Raw genomic sequence first — 22,395 nt, forward strand, 5'->3', positions numbered from 1 at the left:
ATTAAAAATTTATCACACCCCCGACAAGTGAAGGTTACATTAACTAGAAAAGAGCTGATAACTTTCAAACGGCTGAACCGATCTTCTTGGATTATAGCTAAGAACACTCTCGATCAAGCCACCTTTCACACAAAAAAAAAACTAAATTAAAATCGGTTCATTAGTTTAGGAGCTACGATGCCACAGACAGATACCCAGATATACAGATACACACGTCAAACTTATCACCTCTCTTTTTGGGTCGGGGGTTAAAAAGGAAAATGTGACTGACTGTTTTACGCACAGCTCGACCTGCTGGATGGATCGGGCTGGAAGGCACGCAGATAGCTAATATTATGAAATAGCCATCCGCTAAAAATGATGACGTCTGTCCACGTAGTGGAGGATCTGCCAACGCTGCGCTTTCCTATGCGAGGTCATTATTTTAGCAGTTTGAGACCCCAACTTGCATCGGTTTCTGATAATGAAACTAGTATCCTGGTTATTGTCACTTCAGCTGTGTAACCCATTGAGCTACGGTAACCATACTTTATTGTAACTGCTTGACGTTTCTACAAGGATTTCTATAATCACCTGGCATAATAGCGAACGCTGAAATTGGGACCCTGATTCGTCGTAATGGTCGTAAATTCGTTTTTTTGAAAGTTACAAAATAATATCTACATTAAAATTTATAGTCGCAGATTAAATTAATCAAAAAATCTTAATCACCTTAGATTGACTTAAATTGAGTTAAAAGTTAAAATATAATGATAGAAATGCTATAGAACACCGTTCATACATTCTAAAGTGTTAACAATTTTAGCAGCCATATTGAAAGGCAGTTTAGAATAGCTTAGATATTCATATATGTGTAAACTAAATTAGTTTTATGCGCATTAATCGCTTATCACTGTGTTTCGATCGTAATAAAGATATTTTTATTGCCATAGATTTAACCATTTCAATTTATATAAATCGATGCGTGATCTTTAACTAAATAACATTTGTGTTATCGAAATGATATTTTCAAAATTCACGGTAAGTACCATCATTTTATGGATGTATCTGTGTAGGAGCCTTGGAGATAATTGTTTTATAATTGCATAGAGTCATTGATGTATTACAGTTTTTAGTACCTATTTAATTATACCGACCTTCAAAGCTATAACGATCTCCTTACAGACTCCGATCTCAACTGGACTCGGAAACGTCTTAATTATAAATAATAATAATTAAGTGTCTTGAATGTTTATCAATATTATCATCTCAAGCCATCTAGAATGGTTTTTCTGTAGTCCACCACACTGGTCCAGTGCAGATTGGGAGACTTCCTACGCTTTTGTGAATGTGAACATTATGCCATGCATTCTGCATGTATTATAATCTGGTAGGTATTCTCCTCTTGGACGACTTTTTATGTTTTTTTTCTATTTTATTTTCAAAACTTAGGGGCTGTGTGCTTTGATATCTTTAGCGAATTCTGTCTTATACAGCATCATCACTTAATATCAAGAGAGATTGTAGTTTGTAATAAACTATGACTAAGTTTAACTGACTCACTATTTTAACTCGCAACAATATATAGGATATACAAAATTAATTATTTGCTGAAGTTAGCAAAAGTCTAGTTGTCTAGGTACGATCCAATTACCTCAATACTGAATCATTTCAAATAGGTACTTTAACTGGGTTTACGTAAGACAAATAAGTACTATCAAATATGCGTTCACTTTCACAGCGTCTGTTTTAGCTGCAATTTATTAAGGTATCCTGTCTTACGTCTAGATCTTAGAATGTACCATTCAAGTCTATTTTCTGTTGTTGTTTCGAAAATAAACTCAAATCAGTGCTGCAATCATTTTAGGTAGTTTCTTTAAGTTCTCCTGAGAGAATGTCCTTTTAAGGCCCTTCTAATTGTATTGAATTAGGTAATATGGTAACTAAACCATTCACCTAGTTAATTTGATTTTTGAATTCAAATTAGTTATAATGAGAGACACAAAAAAGAAAGTTTATTTTTAATTTATCAGATGCTCCTTTACATTGAGTCCGTTAGTTATTTATGTTTGATTTTTTTACATCCATGGTACCTACGAGTTTTCTTGCAAAATAAAGGATTAAAAAGAAAAGGTTTAAAAAGAAGTATTATTAAGAAGGTATTATAGGTTCCCGTTGGTTTCCGAAGATGCGCCTTCTCACTAACAAAGTCTGTAAATCCAATAAGTACTTGTTTCTGACTTCTAATGTGACCCAAAGAAGCTTGTCACCTTTCCTACGAACGAATTTTTCTAATATTTATAGACTGGGTAGTTAAGCTTTTGAAATTCCATTATTTTTTTTTAACTGGCCCATTTCCTATCTGAATTCTATTTAGAATAGTGAGTATGCAAATACTGAAGGACAGTTTATAGCCACAGTCTTACAGCTGGTTGTAGGCCGATAGTAGATAACAATTTGTTACGTGCCTCAACTTGCGCTGGAAATGGTTTAACTTTACCCAAGCAATTTTGTGCTCATTCTCAAAAGATGTAAGGTTTAAAATTGAGTATCAACGGAAAATTGCCCCAAAGTAGCGTGGAGACATCTAAACGTTTTGCGTTTATGACGGTTTCGTGCATCGGTTAAGCCGTAACGTTTCTGTATCGATTTTTATGGGCATTTCAAACACGAAACCCGGCCTCCGCTGTGGCTATTTGTTTCTTTTCATCTTTTAACTTTTATTCGCTTATCTTTTTGAAAAGCCATTTTCCCATAAGGTACCTACTTGTTTGAGGTCGTATAGTAATTTATAAATAATTTTTTGGAGATCACCATATTATCGATATTGTTACGAAATCACTTAGTCACTATCTTTAAGCTATCTGTTTTTCAATATTAGCTACTATGAGCAGTTATACCTTAATACTGGGTATAATAATAAAATGTATTAAGTACTAGGTACCTACTTATTATAAAAAATTGTTGTTTCTAAATTTAAGGTAATTAGGTCAAAATATAATGGTTTGGTTTGATTTTTTATTTACGAGATTTTATCTCAGATTGGTGGGATGTATTTTTGCTGCAGCTAACCGTTAGCTGATTAGGTCACGTCTTCAATAAGAGATAAGCTTGGTTTCACGTCGTATTAGCGCTTGAAATGATTGCAGTTTAAATGCATAATGCATAGCCTAGGTTTTTTTTTTTTTTTGTAACAATGTCGATAAAATATAAGTATATTTTATCGCCATTGTTACATAAAAATATATTATGTATATTTTATCGACATTGTTGTACGAAAATATTATAGTTCAGGTTGGTAGCCATAGTCGCCATTAAAAAAGTTAACATCCCCTAAGAAATCAATTGGACTGTATCATCTATTAAATGCTTCAAAGATATTGTGGTCTATAATTTTAATCATTAAGTACCTATTATATATATTATTATAATATATTCAAACTACTCAAAAATAAAAAAGTTATTTTCAGAAAAACATATAAAAATTAAGAAGAAATTCGAATGAATTAAAACGGTCAGAGAAAATAATTAAAATAAAAGAGGAGACTATTCATCATTACTTCACTGAAATATTAATATTAGAAAGAAAAGGTGTTTTATCAGTAATAAATAGAGAAGACCTAAATAATTACAAAAGCAGAGGACAATATGTCATTTACCTACTTAGTACTTACTTACCTATATCATCTTATCCTACTTAATATTATAAACGCGAAAGTTTGTATATATGGATGTTTGTTATACTTTTTCACGCAAAAACTACAGGACGGATTTGGCTAAAATTTAGGATGGGGATAGATTATACCCTGGATTAACACATATGCTACTTTTTATCCCGGAAAATCAATGAGTTCCCACGGGATTATTAAAAACTTATATCTACGGGAACGAAGCCGCGGTTATCAGCGAGTTTTGCTATAAATCATAGTGATAATGTTTAAAGCAACATCTATCACATTTTACATTAAATTAATGTGCGCAATCAAATTAACGTGATTAATAGTCTCAGGTTTGTACCTACCTATATGGTTAAAGCGTAAAGGAAACTCGTTTACGATCTACAAAATTACTCTATTCATCCGAGCCCACTCCGCTGAGATGTTGTATGAAATAGTACCAAGGTTCGCTTCTTTGATAAAATATCGTCGTAAATCTGTACCTTAGTCCTGATAAAATGGTTCCTTCGATTATAATTTTCAAAAATTTTTAATGTTCAGAAATCGTCCAGTTAACGTTTCATTTTTAACCCCCACCCAAAAAGAGGAGGGTTATAAGTTTGACGTGTGTATCTGTGTATCTGTCTGTGGCATCGTAGCTCTTAAACTAATGAACCGATTTTAATTTAGTTTTTTTTGTTTGAAAGGTGGCTTGATCGAGAGTGTTTTTAGCTATAATCCAAGAAAATCAGTTCAGCCGTTTGAAAGTTATCGGCTCTTTTCTAGTTATTACTGTAATCTTCACTTGTCGGGGGTGTTATAAATTTTTAATTTACACTTGTTGTAGAAGTATTATTGTAGAAGTAGGTGGGTAAATTCAATATTTTTCAATTAAACACATACATCGTGGCGGGAAGCGGAATAAACTGCACTGTAACTTAGCAATAGTTAGTGGCCAATCAAACTTCGCCGTCCGCTCTGACCTAGTTCATCTCAGACAGGATACCTTTCAATTAGTAACACGATAGCAGTTTATATCCTGTAGGTATAAAGTTACCAAGAGCTGTGGGTCATCGATCATGGCTTATAAACAAGCTATGGTCCACCATGTACCACTCTACCGGGAAAGACAGGCCGCCAAGGGATATACCAGCGTTCAGGTACGATGATGCGAAGAAACGGTTAAGAGGGCTCTCTCGGCCGTCACTCGTTTCATACAATCGTAGTTCCAATTTCATTTGAATATTTAGCAACCAAAGTCCATGAAATTTTGCAGGCATATTCTAGAAACTAATATCTGTGTCTGTGGTGTTTTAGATTTTTCTAAAAAAAATTTGGTTGTCTGTAAAGTCAGTTTACTGACGATAGTTGAACGTGACAACAAAGGCCGATTGTGCTTCTTTGTCGCTCGTTCCGTGCTCTCGCTTGCACTTCAAGCCTTACATGGAACGCCTCAGAGCGAGGTAACGCCGCATAAGTCATGTTTTTTCGTGCGTGCAGCCGGCTCTATCGAATTATAAGACGTTGTCACGTCAAAATATGTAGTTTTAAAATTACAGGGGCTCAAAGATTTGTATGTAAATTTTTAAGACCGCGTAACTTTGAAACCGAATATTTTAACAGAAATCTGGAAAACCACAGACATAGATATTAGTTACTAGAATATGTCTGCAAAATTTCATGGACTTTGGTTGCTTAATATTCAAATGAAATTGGAATTACGTTTGTATGAAGCGAGTGACGGAGAGACCCCTCTTAAGGGGTATAAGTTTAATAAAACTGACCTGAGATGTCTTGCAAGTTAGTCTGCTACCATCTTAGACCGCACCGACAGTAAAGTTAGGATGATGATTATAAAAGTGTCTGTCTCGTATTAACCGACTTCGAAAAAAGGAGGAGGTTCTTAATTCGTCGGAATCTTTTTTTTTTTAAATGCAAAGTCAAAGTAGGTACGCTCTATAGATCTCAGTCTTTAGAGGCTGGTGGATTGACGGAGAAGGACTTGGGAGTTTTGGGATTTCGGAGATGGAAAGAAGCTTCTGACCTCCTCCGATGGAGTTTACTTTTTTAATTTGTAGTCTAGCGCTTGGCTGGAATCAAACCTGATAGATTGTATAGAAGATACCCATTCACTCATGTTTTGAAGGTACCTATTCAAAGTGGACATAATGGACCAAGCCGGGCAGTAAAAATTTGATGGTGATAAATTGATGACATAATCTATAAGGGGTAGACTTCTGGAAGTTCCTCAAACACCATGATCGGCTTTGTGTTTGGAAACATGTCAAATAAGTTACCATAAACATACGAATATAAGAGTAGAAATTAGACGTGTAAAGTAAGTTTAATAAGTGTAGGTGACCACAGGTTGCGAATGAATCTAAACGAGCGAAGTGCTAATTTGTGTTATGTAATAAACGGGATTTCCTACCATTCATTCGGTAAATCATAGATGAATGCAAATATGAGGAAGCCTTGTAGATTTTAACTGTCGGTTATGCTTGAGACACACATCGATGGGTTCAGTAGTCAAAATTATTTGTATAGAAATTATTGTTACTTCTTACTGCGGTATATTGTTTGGTATACATACGTTTCAATGGTCAATAATAAAATTAGTTACACAATATTTTTAAGAAATTACAGTTAGTGATGTGATCGTAATAGCTTCTATGAAGTTTCCAATCAAGTCTGTTTGCGAAGAAGCCCACAACAAAACTGACTTTTTTTGTCAACTCTGTCTCTCTCTCTCTCTCTCGCTATTCTTTCTCTGTCTCTTACACAACTCTTTCAACTCTTTGTGCATCATACGCATGGTTTTTCTAAGTGTCCAAAACTCAATCTCTACATACCTACCTATTTTTTGTTTTAATTTAAAAAAATCCTCGTAGAATATCAAGATTAAAAGTATATTCATTTGAAACCTAATATCGGTAGGTATATACTTCAATCAACAATGGTAAACATATATAATACTAATACATTATATAGTCAATGCAATAACTCTGGAGGAAATTACCATAGTTATTCAAGTGACATAATACAAAAACTATCACTTACTGTGTTTTATGTCATAAATCATAATATATTACAGAATCGTCTGAATACTGCATAAATTACTAAAAGGCTGTCCACAGCCGATAGATAGACTTGGCTCCCTCGATGTTGCTTATAATTATGTATAGTCTGTAGACTAAATCAGTAATGTGATCTATACCACGGAACCCTTCGTGTGCGAGTCCGACTCGCACTTAGCCGGTTTTTATGATTAATGCCTATTTCAATTTGATATTAGTTATTTATTGAGGTTACTTTAGTAATAGGTGAATGTCAAAGGTTGAAAGAATTTGAGAAACATCGAAATAGGCTCCTATTATATTTAACGTTTATTGATACATTAATACGCTAAAGTGGCCTTGCATCGCTCTTCAAGTAGAATTTGGTTTCAGTGTGTAAATCTTTGTTCACACTTAAATTAAAATTATGTAAAAAAAAAAACATTCTGTTTCAAGCCAAAATGCATTATTTAAATGTACTTATTCAATTAGGATTATAAACCGTCATAAACTCATTGAAGATGAATCCGTGATTATTTGATTAATGCAAGATTGTAATAGGTAGACTATGGGCACCTTCAGGCCATAGTCGTTTCTTGCATTTACAAGGCATAGACATCTTCGGGGTCTACACGTTGACTCTATCTATTATTATGAAGCTTTAGCCTACTCCTTTCTGATAGGCATCTGTTTACTCGCTCTTATTTATTTCTTTTCTATATTCTTTTCTCTATTTAAAGAAACCCGTAAGTACTACTTACCTAAAGTATCTGAAGGTGGTTTTAGTACCTAATTCCATACAAGGCGATGCATAGGTATAGATAACCGCAGTGCGCCGGTTTCCAACCAACTTCCAGAAAAAAGTTTTTAATTCGGTTTTTTTTAATAAAAATTCAAATTCCATTTTTTACGCTTTGCCAAAATGGTTTTCTGAATAGTTTATAACAATTTCAACTATATTTCAAAGTTAAAAAAGCTGAGATTAAGTTGATATCAAGAAAATGCAACGCTCCGGTTTCTTTTCAACCATAATATCAGTAATAAGTAGGTATACATGCATAAGTGAATAGCACTAAGTATTTACAGATCTATTAAGAAGGTATTAAAGGTAATAAAGCTAGTAAATTGACATCGATTCGATGTAAAGGCATCCTAAGTTATTGGGAATGATATAACAAGCCGTTTGCGGTTAAGTTACATCTAAACTCATGAACGTATATATAAACTGTGATAAAATAAACCAACTCTTATAGAACTCGGAACAAGGGCTATAATCGTTAAAGACTCATCTTAGCCTAGATACACGTAGTTCACACGTTTAGAACGGAAAGGACGTGTATCGGAACAACTTCATTCACGTACCTGCAGGTACCTACCCAACGACCTTCATACTACGTGTATGCTGAAACATTGCAATGCCAATTTGCATTTCACACTTAAGTGACACATAAATTCTTATTAAAATGCTTAAAACATCTTTTTACCCAACTGAGTGGCAGCATCCCAATGTCTGGTTGAATTGTAATCAATCAGTGCCTATCAATTTATCTAAGCAATGCGATAATTGTAGGCTACGCATGTACCTAGGTTTTGTTTTTATAAAACTAAAATGGCGACCCTAAAATAACAAAATGGCGGTAGAGACGAAAAAAATGCCTGCCATATTGAGTGGCATTAAACCTACCTAGCCTGAATATCAAGATGTTGTTTATCGGAAAATTGTACAACCATAAGCTTATGGCACCTTGGGACCCCAACTCCTAAGAGTACCTAATGTTTACTGTATCCCTTTTTATATCTACCTAATGTTGAATTTCCCTAACTCTGGTAGAAAAGCGAGTTTTTACGCAAAAACCACTCGAAGCTCAAAGGAATGTTGCCTTTACGTCACTCGGTTACTCGATCGCGTCGTCTGGATTCTTAAACTGGGGTTCAGAAAACGTATCAAGGGCAAAGTAAAAGTTGTATTCGATAAGTCTCAACCACTTAGGTAGCTTAAAAAGGTTGAGGAGGTTATAAAATGGTCGTAATAAGTAATTGTTGCAGTTCCGGATGTGGCGAAAGATTACATTAATTGCAGTAAACTCAGCAAAACAAAAAACTTTCGTGTGTAAGTCGGATGTAGAGTTCCGTACAATATAATATAGCACTTTGTTCGTTTTATGTAATATTTTTTAGTTTTAGCAATTTGCTTGGTGACCAATTTTAAAATTATTTGTCGTGTTAGCGGAAATAGAAATACACACAAATTTCAACTCTCTACCTATTATGGTTAGCGAGATACAGCATGCTAACAGACAGGCGGACAGATGGACGAACGTGACGGACAGACGGATGGACAGGAAACAGGGTAGGTTCGTCGGGTCGTTGACACCCATTGGGTACGGAACCCAAAACCATTTTGAGATTTATGAACGGGTAAGTAAGAAAATGATAGTTTGAAAATTGGTTCAAGAGATATTCTTGTGGTAATACGATACGATAGATACGATTTTCAGATCTATTTAAGCATTTTAAATAAATGATTATCATTTGATTTAACCGTGAAAGTAATGAAAGCTGCATGCCTGAGAGTTTTGCATAGTGTTCTCAAAGCTATGTAAAGACTGTTAATCCGCACTTGGCCAGCGTGCTAGACTATGGCGTAAACCCTTCTAATTCTTAGAAGAGACCCGTGCTCAGTAGTGCACTGGTATAGAGTTGAGATGATGACAATGAAGTACCTAAAAATATACCGCCTATAATCGGGTTGTATGAGGGCTCTAACTAAATTCGTAATTATTTGCATCTTACGTCAAAACTACAAGTTACTCTACTTTCCCTGCACAGAAAACCGGATTGAGTTTCAATAGAATGTTTGATAATACATCATAATATGTATATATCTACTATGTACCCACCTACTTATGTCTGTAAATATTTTGAATTTACTTTCTACATTTTTTTTTTTAACTTTCCAACTACTCACTGACTCTCATTAGTTTGAATAGGTAATGTTATGACGAATAACGGTTGTTTTTTATTAACGGAATCGTTGCCAACGGGCTCCTATTACTAACCCTCCGCTGTCCGTTCGTTTGTCTGTCAGCGGGCTGTATCTACCTCATGAACTGTAACTTTAACAGAGTGTGTATTTCTATTGCCGATATAACAACAAATATGTAATAAAAAATCGGTCAAGAGCGAGTATGACTCGCACACGTAGGCTTCAGAATAGCTTACTTCTTGGAGACAGACAAAGGATACTTTTTATGTCGGAAAATCAAAGAGTTCCCACGGGATTGTTAGAATATCTAAATCCACGGGACCAGAATATGGAATGCTTTTCGCATTCGTTTCCCCCGCTAGCTATAATATTGGCGAGTAAATAGGCACCTTCTAGGTAGGCGCGGTCCACAATCATTTCCTACTGCTATGTGTAATTGCAATCAAGCGCAAGCATATACAGTTAAAGTCAATCATGTAGTATCACATACAGTCTATTCGATATCTGAACCAATTTCGCCGACGCCAAGCCGAAATAAAGTGCCAATTTATCGAAAGCGAGCGGCACTTTCACTTGTCGATCGTCACTTTATCACCTCGGATAACTATCTATGTCTATACTTACCTACACCTGCAACTTAATTACTGCAAAAGGATATTATGATGGAACGTGATTTGAATTGATTAAAAATGTTATAGTACAATAGTATTGTTTTCTAACTCTCGACCTAAGAAGAGGGGTGTTATAAGTTTGATGTGTGTATCTGGGTATCTGTCTGTGGCATCGTAGCTCCTAAACTAATGAACCGATTTTAATTTAGTTTTTTTTGTTTGAAAGGTCGCTTGATCGAGAGTGTTCTTAGCTATAATTCAAGAAAATCGGTTCAGCCGTTTGAAAGTTATCAGCTCTTTTCTAGTTACTGTAACCTTCACTTGTCGGGGGTGTTATAAATTTTTAATTTACACTTGTAATTTATAAGTAGACCATGTCTCTATATGATGCAGCTAGGTTACAGAGTGAGGGAACTCTCGGTTTGATCCTAAATCAACTATGTGTCAAATATAAGGAGACGTGAAATCAAAGAAAAATAATCGTTTCATAGACTACCTAGCGTCAAATCTAGATAACATTTGATGCCTGACAGTGACGTCGAAGCCTCGACGTTTTGATACAAGATGCCAACTATCGTAAACTGTGGTCAGGAATGCGTTAGTCTGGAAGATACAGTTAGCTCTTAAGTTGAAACCTTGTTTCGCCCTTCCACACCAAAGTCATCCGAAGTTTAGAGTGCCTTTCGTCTGAACAGCGATATAAATCCATGTCTGATGCCTCTGAAGCATAAAGGAGCGGAGATATTGTGTTCAGCGAACCAATCAGATTTTATTAAAAGATGCCAGATAAAATTATCAAGTAATTTCTCAAAAATCTGATTGATCAATCAAGCACATATCTGCTCCGCTTCAGTTTACAGGCACTCTTATAGTAGGTACATCTCTGCTCATAAATAATCTACTATTTGCCCACGCTATTATCATTAAAAACCTTGATTGTAATTGAAGTCATTTTTATTTATTAACTTTAGTAATAATTAATTTTTTTAAAGTGTCCACAAAAACAAACACACCACAGGAATTTACGAAACGATGCCTAATAAAGACTGAAAAATAATAGTCTAAGCGTTATTTGGATCCTTTGCGAATCTTTTTACCTTTTCTTGATAAATACGATGTTTCTCTTCCAAAGATTTCAAAGCACTTGACGGTCTAATTCCACCTACATTGACCGTAAACTTTATTTCTACGGGGGATACCGCAGGGGTTTGTTTTGGTTCAGTGCCCTGACTTCGGGCGCTTGTCTTTTTTCTGGTTGTATCAAAACCAGCTTTTATATATTTCTGCATATTGTCTTTAGCAGATAAAAGCTTCCGTTCTATTACACGACTTGGTTTAGATTCTTTTTCTTTCACATTTTCTGTAAAATTTGTATGGTTACTGTCTTTTGATTCCTGTTCTTTCATATCCAGTGGCTTTGACTTTGTATATTTTTTTTTAATCACTGACGATTTTTCTTGATTTTTTTCAACTAAATATGAGGACTTTTTACCTTTTGGATCTGCACTTCTAACGGCGCTTGAACCTCGACGTTTTACTGAAGCCTCTTTCTCGGTCTTTTTTTCATTTTCAGCTTCCATTTCTTTCTTATAAATTTTGAGACGATTTTCCATCCGGACCTTCTCTGAATATCTCTGTAGGCTTTTGGCCCTTTCAAGTCTAGGCCTTATGTTTTCCATATCTGGTCCCAATCCTCCAAGTTGTATATTTTGGCTTATTGGGACTGTAGTTCGTCTAACTTGACGGTGTGGTCTGGAAACTTCAGATACACTTCGAAGATTATTATCGTCAATATCTACTGAAGATTTTCTGCCAATGTCCTCATCAAAACGTAGACTTTCTTCGAAAGATTGATCTAGGTACTGTTCCAGTTCTTGATTCATTATTTTATTATAATACATTTCATTATATGCCTCCGTATTATAAAATTCATTATTAATATTACTGTTGTACTCCTCCCCGAAGCTTTCTCTTTCAGTATCTCCACATTCTGGAGATATAGAACGTATTTCATTTAGGTCTTTCTTCGTTTTTTCATCAAAATTAGAAGAAAACTGTTTTCGAAACATCTCCAAATAAGACATCTTTTTACCTCTCTGCGAGTTGTTGTTCATGAGATAACCTCTACATTGTTGATCTTCTCCTTTATATGCATCTGTTCTGATTGCTTTGGTACCCATTTGCCGATGCTTTTTGTTCCCTTTAGACACCTTAATTAGTACATCTTGTTCATAAAATGGTACCAAGATTGTGTCAACAATTTCACCAGCTGCCTTTTCTTTTCGTGATGACTTTTTTTTGTTTACTAATTCCAAGCTATCCAATGAAATATTACTATAAGATCTTGATTTTGTATCCATTATTTAAGTTCAAACTTTATGAAAACTGTAAAAAAAGCTTGTAAATAAAATCAGTGACATGTGGAAATTGAAAATACGATTCACCATTCACTAGCCGTTCACATTTGTAATTTTGACATTTACTAACGCATGCGTTAAACCATTTAAACAAGGACACTAAAAAAATAAAAAAGGTTTAAATACTAAGGTAATAAGATATTTTTTTTTTGTAGGGTTCAAGATGCATTGGCGTAGAAAGAAAGTATCTATTGTTGAAGCGCATACGCACGCCTTATTTAATTTCTTCTTCAGTTTTATATAAAAACTAACTGATGCCCGCAACTTGGCCCGCGTAGAATTAGGTCTTATTTTCCGGTAGGAACTCTTTTATTTTCCGGGATCAAAGTAGCCGATGTCACTCTCCAGTCTCCAGATCTTTAAATATATTATGCAAGCAAAAAATCACGTCGATTTGCTGCTCCGTTGAGACGTGATTGAAGGACAAACCAAAAACCAACAAACAAACACACTTTCGCATATGTAACATATTATAATATGGGTAGTGATAGTGCTGAAAGGTTGATCAAACCTACAAAATTGACAAAATAAATTATTATTTAATATAATTCCAGGCATATTAATAAAATTAACAATGTACTTAAATTAATAATTATAAATTAAAATTAGTATTAGTTATCGTCGTCACTAGTCAAAAAGACCACCCCTGGTTGCCCCTGGACCAAAAGTGCCCATCAAGCTGGCAGCATTGCCCCGCTGAATTATTATTTATATAAATTGTCTCTTTATGTAAATTTATATTAAAAAATGTAACTTCCGACAAAAGATAAATTCGATCCCGAGCAATATGGTCTTCATCAATAAAATATAGGTCAAGTTCTATGTGGAATCAACATAATAACTTATCTAAACCGATTATAAATTGACCATTTCATTTTTCTTGATTCGCATTTTTTAGGAATCCGTAATCACATCTGTTTACACAAAAACTATTAAATATGTTCTGAACAATACACACTACACACTGTACGACTCGAATAAAACAATCAGCAGAAAATTCAACCGCAGAAACAACCATGTTTCTGTTAATGTTTTTATCCGACTGTGGCGAAACCCAAAGAAGGATTATGTGTTTGGCCTGTATGTATGTATATGTAAGGCCGTTCTTATGTCCACTCATAACTACTCAACGGCTCAACGCATTTTGATAAATCATACGTCATTAGATACGTCTTGATGGTGCGCGTATACATAAAACCGAAATGCAGGATAATATGCACTTTAATGTGCGGGCTGAAAAAGATGCAAAGCGAACCGCAGCTGGGTTTTTTAAAAACTTTTGAATTGATTGTTGCACGAAAGAAATTTTCTTATTGGCATAACAACGGAACCCGCCCACTTGACCATTTATTATTAGTCTTATTTTGTTTCTAGTTTTTTCCATAGAATTTTTGAATAGGTATCATCATTTTAAATATCAATCAATACACGTCCTTGGCAAGGAAGGTGAATTTGCATTTTTAATACATATATTATCTTATATTAGGTATCATCCATATCGTTTCTAGGTCAGGCTATTCAAATCGATATTTTAATTTGTATCGATTTAACAATGAACAAGCTATTTCTTATACTTTATCCGATTCAGTTTACCTAGTAGTAAGTATTTTATAAATAGATTAGTAGCTAGCAAAAGTTATATTAGTAATTTCGGTCGCTAAACTATTTTTTATTTGATTAGCAAAATAACTGCTAGGTTAGGCTAGGTTGTAGGTGCAATAACCTACGTGCAGAAAAAAAATGCCTTTTAATTCCACCAATACCTAAACGCAATAGAGTTACCCATCTCTTGTTTGTTAAGCCTGAAATACACAAAGTGATAGGCAAGCGGTATTACTGAAAATTTGCACTGCAGGACGTCATATTGAAAGCTCAGACGTAGAAACAGTACCTACAAGTGGAAGGGAATGTATGAATAACACCACACTGCATTCCTACTTTTACCAATCCCACGCGCTCTCTTAGTGAGAGATGGCAACATTATCTCCACACCGAAGTGTCAAAGTGAGACATATACATGGGTTTAATTGTACATAGTACATACACTTGCAAACATAAGAAAGACATTAGAATTTCCCAGCCTGCTGACTCTTGTGTCAACGCCCATATTAAACAAAAGCCTCAATAGCCTCAACAGCATAGTTATGCTATGTGTTTTCTATACTCTTACTTTTTCTTGATTTCTACTATGATACCTACTCGTAGTTGGTTATAATCAAAACTTCAGTGTGATCAACTTCTGGGTGGTAAACTGAACATAAAATTCCTGCATTCAACTCCCTATCCATAAGTACAGTACAGGGTGTTTTTTTTTACCTACAACTTCCAAATGACAAGCGTTTCCTACACGCGTTGTGTATTCCAGCCTTATTAACTGGCGTCCCTCCAAGTTTGAACAATACTAAATTGTGCATAGATTATGTCGGGGATGCACGATCACGCGCCGTTTCACCTCTCCGGTCTGTAGCACGCCCTAATTCCTCGCTGAGTATTAAAATTTACAGCGCCTGAAAATCGTAAGACAAATCTTACACTGCTGAAATATATGTAGTAAAAGAAGATAAGGTCCGTTTACACTGCTTACTCATTGTCGTTAACCGATTGACATCCCCAATGGAGTCTGGACATAGGTTTCTTGTAGGGACTTCTACAGGTCCCGGTTTTGCACTGCACTTTTTGGTGTAAGGTCACTCCTGGCGCTTTTATCTGCACTCCCTATCGGCGAATTTTCGGTGACCGGAAATGGGCCGCGTTGTTACTCTCTTAGCCTAGCGAAAACGCTCTCGACAAAGCTAAAATTGCTTCAACACTTGTACAGTTGGAGACAGGAAAAAAGGGCTCTGACCTTTTACTTGCGCAGTGGGTAATGTATTCAATCTAAGTATTATTATTTATGCTCTATAGGTTCTAGCCTTAGACCTGTCAATGTCTACTACTGACTAAGTGCTCTGTGGCAAAACGTGATATTCGGTTTTTACAATTTACACCAAAAGATTTATTGCTCTGAGGCCTGAGCTACTGAAAGTGCAAACGCCGTTTTGTGCATGGCGAAATTGAAGTTGGACTAACGCCAGCGCAGTCAGGAGTAGACATAGCACTGCTTTTATCTGCACTCCCTATCGGTGAAATTGGGGTGACCGGAAATGGACTGCGTTGTTACTCTCTAGACTCTTAGCCTAGCGAAAATGCCCTATATTTCGACAATACTTAAATTGCTTCAACACTTGTACTATTGGCGTCAGGAAAAACGGTCAAGTGCGAGTCACGAACACTAAGGTTTCCGTACCATAGATATACCTAATAATTTTATGTAGAACATTGTACGTTAAAGACGGACTGTGCCATCTGTAAGTGATTTAGTAACGTAATTTTTTCGTCAATATTTTTTTTATAATTTAATCATAAATTCAGATTTTTTCCCTTCACTTGTGCTATAAGACCTACTTATCTGCCTTTCATGTTTTCTTGACATACCTACACGACAGACGGACGGACAGACGGATAGGGAGAAAGAAAGCAAAGTGATCCTATATAAGGGTTCCTTTTGTCCTTTCGACTGAAAGAAACCGAAATACTTGTTTTACTGGAGAAAAAGAGGGCTCTCTCCGTCACTCGTTTCCACTCGTTTCATACAATCGTAGTTCCAATTTCATTTGTATATTAAGCAACCTAAGTCCATGAAATTTTGCAGACATATTCTAGAAACTAATATCTATGTCTGTGGTTTTTCAGATTTCTGTTAAAATATTCGGTTTCAAAGTTACGCGGTCTTAAAATTTTCATACAAATCTTGGAGCCCCTCTAATTTTAAAACTACATATTTTTAGAAAAATCTAAAACACCACAGACACAGATATTAGTTTCTAGAATATGTCTGCAAAATTTCATTGACTTTGCTTGCTTAGTATTCAAATGAAATTGGAACTACGATTGTATGAAACGAGTGGAAACGAGTGACGGAGAGAGCCCTGTTAATGAAATCCCTCCGGTAGGTATCCGTCTGACCGTCTGTCTGTCATAAGCGTTTTATTCAGAAAAATGTTGTAAAAGCTAACGTTCAATTTTTTCAAGGAGGCCTGAAATATAAAAACCTAATTTTATGAAAGAAATTGAGGGAATAAAATCTTCTTCATCAGTACGTTCATAAATTAGTAGGTATTGTGCGAAGTTGGCAGCAAGCCAGCACTTGCGGAAAGTCTTGGCATTTTTTGTCTGTGCCATATCGCTGAAATAGGCATGGCATAAAATGGATTGTCTCGCTATTAGGCAAATGAAGTCATTTATCTACTTCAATGTATGATGATACTTCATGATCAACCCATCCGCCGGTTCACTAGGTCTTGGCGCATGGGTCTCCTCTCAGAATGAGAAGGATTTAACCATAGTCTACGCAGGCCAAGAGCGGATTGGCAGTTCACATATCTTTGAGAATATTATGGAGAGCTCTCAGGCATGCAGATTTCCATACGATGTTTTCCTTCACCGATCAAGCAAGTGTAACTCTGAAAAGTAAGAGGTGCGAGTCCGGGATCGAACTATGGACCCTCTAGGCACTAGGAGGCCGACACCGACGTCGTGTAACCACCGCTTCTTTAGGGTTCCGTACCTCAAAAGGAAAAAAGGAACCCTTATAGGTAGGGTCACTTCGTTGTCTGTCTGTCTGTCTGTCGTGTTTGTCAAGAAACCTATAGGGTACTTGCCGTTGACATATAGGATCATGAAATTTGGCAGATCTTATAGCTCAAGTAAAGGAAAAAAAATCGAAACTTGTGGTTACATCACAAAAGAAAATTAAAATGTATTCATGAACTAATAATAATAATTAATTAGTATTTTCAATTTTCAAAGTAAGATAACTATACCAAGTGGCGTATCATATGAAGGAACTTTACCTGTGCATTTCAAAAAAGATTTTTTTCTATTTATTTTTATGCAAAAATCAAAAACTAATATAGTTTTTGATTTATCGTGCAAAATGTAGGAAAAATGCGGATATTTTTTCGCACGGAACGCTCTTGGCCGGCTTTTTTTTATTCTACTTAATTTAGTTTTATACAATAACTAGATGATATCCGTGTCTCCAATGATTTATGGTTAAGAATTCTTAGTTGATTGATTGGATATAATATGCACGCCTTGTCTCTAAAAATATAGTTCATCATCATGACCTTAACACTTTGACATCCGGTTGAGATTTATGCATCTGAATACAAATTTATATATCGTTTATGTTAACTGAACCAGTTTATTTACTTGCAAATGTGATATTTATATGTTACCAATAAATATATATATTTAAATATTACTAATTTTACAATAATAATAATGTATGGAAATTTTTATAATTAAAGGTCAAAAAATCGGCGAAATCAAATGTTCTTCTAACATTAATGATGATCTACTTTTAAGGATTGTCATCCATTTTTTAACCCCCGACCCAAAAAGAGGGGTGTTAAAAGTTTGACGTGTGTATCTGTGTATCTGTCTGTGGCATCGTAGCTCCTAAACTAAGGAACCGATTTTAATTAGCTTTTTTTTCTTTGAAAGGTGGCTTGATCGAGAGTGATCGATCTACCCGTCTGTTACCTATGCAGTTTCACGGTTAAGCCATTAAATCGATTTTGACGAAATTTTTCACAAAAGTATCTTGCAACTTGGAGACGGACCTGGAAAATTAAAGTATTCCTACGGAACTTTCAAAACCTATATTTAAGCGGACGAAGTCCCAGGCATCAGCTAGTAGATATTAAATATCTAATGGTAGTCAGGTGAACTCTAGTAGGTTAGCGTGACCCAGATCCAATAGCACTCATCAAACAATTGCATCGCATGAGCAAAGGTAACCCTCCTAGTCGTTAACCTACAATTCCTACAAACTAGTTAATAGAGGGTAATGTATGAATGAGCCCTGTAATTTGCACTTACCTATAGGATTGTCATGTGTCAGATGTTTCTGTCCCATACTAATTAGGGATTACTTCATCTAAGAACTAGTACCTACAGGTACCTACTGAATAATTCTATGGTGCCACATGAGGTTTACAGAATACATGGCTTGAGGTGTCGATTCTAATGTTCTGGTTTCTTGTTTGCCGAGTTTCTTGCTGGTTCTTCTCGGTAGGAACGGCATTCCGAACCAGTGGTAGATTATTTTGACGATTGAAAAGCACTTGTAAAAGTTTATTTAAATAAAAATCTATTCTATTCTGGGTCATACATAATATGATATAGGTATAGTTTTAAAGGAATATCCTTGGTTTTGTTTCAATAGGTTACGAAAATTTAAATCACAACATCGGTGCTTAGCCCTCGTGGTCCCTCAGCGGTCATTCTGCATTAAACTACAAATATAGAGTCCTTATATTATAACATTTGAAAACCTGACTTATGAATTTCCTTAATTAATTTTGCCTACCTCATAATATTACATGCACCATATTCCATAGTCTGAAAAAATACAAGTCCATACTAATATTATAAATGCGAAAGTGTGTCTGTCTGTCCGTCGGTCTGTCTGTTACGTTTTCAAGGCCCAACCGCTGAACCGATTTTAATGAAATTTGGTACAGACTTGGGGTACATCCGGGGAAGGATATAGGCTACTTTTTATCCCGGAAATTCAAAGAGTTCCTATAGGATTTAAAAAAACCGAAATCCACGCGGGCAAAGCCGCGGGCATCCTCTAGTAATAAATAATTTTCTAGCAATATTTCGCTAAAGCATCACTATATTATACCTATCTATCTAACGCGGGGTCGTATGGATCTTTTGACACATCAACAGCCTGGTAAGGTCACTGGTTCACCTCATCCAATTTAAATGAGGTGCCATTAATTAGATCAAACAAATCCGAAGCATCTTCATCCGTTATTCCAATATCATTGACATTTAATATTCCGACTGATTTATCGCAATTTGTGTCAAAAGATGGTTCCTAATTTTGGCGCTGAAATCTAATCAACGGTATCATTAAATTTAGCTATTTGTGACAATGATCAATATGAATAAAATTAAGATATAAAATTGAGCAATTCGTTGTTGATTTGCAATCATTTGTTTGCTACTTTTAATGCAATATCATTGACATTTTTTTATTTTGACTGATTTACAGGAAAGTGGGAAAATCGTTTGTGGGAATGAGTGTAATATTTTATAATAAAATTCCACAATCAATTTTAGACTTGCCTTTACACAAGTTTAAAAAATCTATTAAAAGTATGCTCCTGGAAAAAGCTTATTATACAATCGAAGATTATGTAAATGACAAAAAAGCTTGGATTTGATTCGCTCCAGCAATATACGGCGTTGCAATTGCTTGTATACAGTATGGCATATTATTGTAAATTGTACATTTGAAAAGAGCAACCGCCGAGTTTCTTGCTGGTTCTTCTCGGTACGAACAGCATTCCGAACCAGTGGTAGATTATTTTGACGATTCAAAAGCACTTGTAAAAGTTTAATTGAATAAAAATAATTTGAATTTGAATTTGAATTTGAATTGGATTTTGGGTCAAAAATCACCTACTTACCTACTAATTTTGGCATTGAAAACACTTTTTGAATTCCACCAACAGTTATATATTCCATTATTCGTGACAAAAGCTCGTTAAGAATAAAATTAAAATAAAATTTAGTAATATTGTGATGAATGAATTGATTTTCAATCAATTGTTTGCTGTTTTTCGTTTTTATAACAATGCAGACAACCTTGCAAGAGTAGATTTCTGATATATAGTAATGTTATCTTCATATTAGTTCTTATTTTATTTGATTCTATCCCTATCCTATGTTTTTAAAATCCCGTGGAAAGTTTTTGATTTTCCGGAGTAAAAAGTAGCCTATGCCACTCTCCAGGTAACTATACTCTTACAAATAATCACGCCGATCCGTTGCTCCTTTGCGGCGTGATTGAAGGACAAACTAACCAATATACAAACACACTTTCACATTTATAATATGGGTAGTGAGGTAGTGATTAGAAGGTTATTCATTTTTAAGCTGCAATTTTTAGAATCTGTTGGAAGTGGCACCCGATATCATTACCATTGGACCACTCGTAAGGCTCGTAAGATTAGTATTATACCTACTTATTAGTATTACTTATCATACCGACGATCACTCTTAAGAGGTCATCGTTGTTTTGTTTGAACGATGCAACTACTAAGTAATGAATGGCTTAAGTTCAAGTTCGTTCAAACGTAACGGCAGCAATTGGTATAATATAGCTTGCGTAACAATCGTTGTCGGTTATCTATGGTTGTTTAGGTATATTGGTACATATTCTGAACACAACTTTTTAGAGTATTCGCATCCTCTTCTTACTAATGTAATATGAAAAGGACAGACACAGTTTGACAGTTTTAAATTTAATTTAGAGTTGTCAAACCTCGTGACTTTAGCTGCCAGTCGCGACTCGCGAGCCTATCATTAACCTAGGATCAACGTGATTTTTTTTTGCATGTATAGAGTTAAAGCTTTATAGACCTGGAGAGTGACATAGGCTACTTTTGTCTCCGAAAATAATCAGAGTTCCCACGGTATTTTAAAAAAACAAAATCCATCTAATGGGTTCGAAACTAGTCGGGCTTACATAGACTAAATACGTGAGTATAGCTGGTACATTGTACACTTAAAATGGAAATAACTCACGATAGTTTAAACATTAAAAAGTTCAACTACCTACTTTATTTACTTTATCAACCCCCGACCCAAAAAGGGGTGCTATAAGTTTGACGTGTGTATCTGTGTATCTGTCTGTGGCATCGTAGCTCCTAAACTAATGAACCGATTTCAATTTAGTTTTTTTTTGTTTGAAAGGTGGCTTGATCGAGAGTGTTCTTAGCTATAATCTAAGAAAATCGGTTCAGCTGTTTGAAAGTTATCAGCCCTTTTCTAGTTTCTGTAACCTTCACTTGTCGGGGGTGTTATAAATTTTTACACTTGTAAATTAATCAAATGCATTAACGTCTCATCCACCAGTCATTAAATTTTAGTCCAATTAACATGTAAATAAAACTAATGTATAATTTATGATACACGATATAATTATGTATATCATTCGCAGAAATTTTTATGTTCGCGTAAAGTATTCATTAAGTTAACTTAATTCTACATTAACGTTACGGTCGCAAATCGGCCCGAACCGAATCTAATTAGGTACTTATTAATTCGGAATATTATTCCGAATTATGTATTTTATTGGTTATTGGAAATTTGATACGATTAATTATTTTAGAAATAAGTGCCTGTTTTCAAATGATGATACTTGTTCAACATTCCTCTAAGAAGATGTTAATTTACTAAGAGACTAAATTAAAAATTCGACAACCATTTAGAATTTTTTATTGAGAAATTTTGTTTTTTACTATGCAAAAAATTATAGCGGTCTAATTATAACTCGGGATCGGGATGATGTAAGAATTCTCATACATAAATTATATACATACATGAAACCTGAAAACATCATACTCCTTTTTAGGGTTCCGCACCTCAAAAGGAAAAACGGAACCCTTACCTATAGGCAGCGGCGTGCAGGTCATAGAGGCATTAAAGCGCTGCTTACTCTGACTGAAATAGTGCAATGATCATTTTTCATCGTGACCGCTAGTAATTATGCAACTACCTACCTTATGCCTACCCTAGCTATAGAGCCTGTGCACGCCACTGCCTATAGGATCACTTTGTTGCAGT

The 22,395-nt window shown here is 35.1% G+C and overlaps 2 protein-coding genes across 2 annotated transcripts in view; one reads left to right on the top strand and one right to left on the bottom strand.

Moving 5' to 3' along the window:
• LOC123868312 (collectin-11) overlaps nucleotides 1–22,395 on the top strand; it is a 123,980-nt gene that overhangs the window by 15,162 nt on the left and 86,423 nt on the right. The window lies entirely within an intron of this gene.
• LOC123868303 lies at nucleotides 11,249–12,765 on the bottom strand. The gene has a single exon (XM_045910768.1). The coding sequence runs from the start codon at nucleotides 12,646–12,648 to the stop codon at nucleotides 11,350–11,352; it is 1,299 nt and encodes a 432-aa protein (XP_045766724.1). The 5' UTR covers nucleotides 12,649–12,765; the 3' UTR covers nucleotides 11,249–11,349.

The sequence above is a fragment of the Maniola jurtina genome, chromosome 9 (assembly GCF_905333055.1).
Source record: "Maniola jurtina chromosome 9, ilManJurt1.1, whole genome shotgun sequence".
Taxonomy (NCBI): Eukaryota; Metazoa; Arthropoda; class Insecta; order Lepidoptera; family Nymphalidae; genus Maniola; species Maniola jurtina.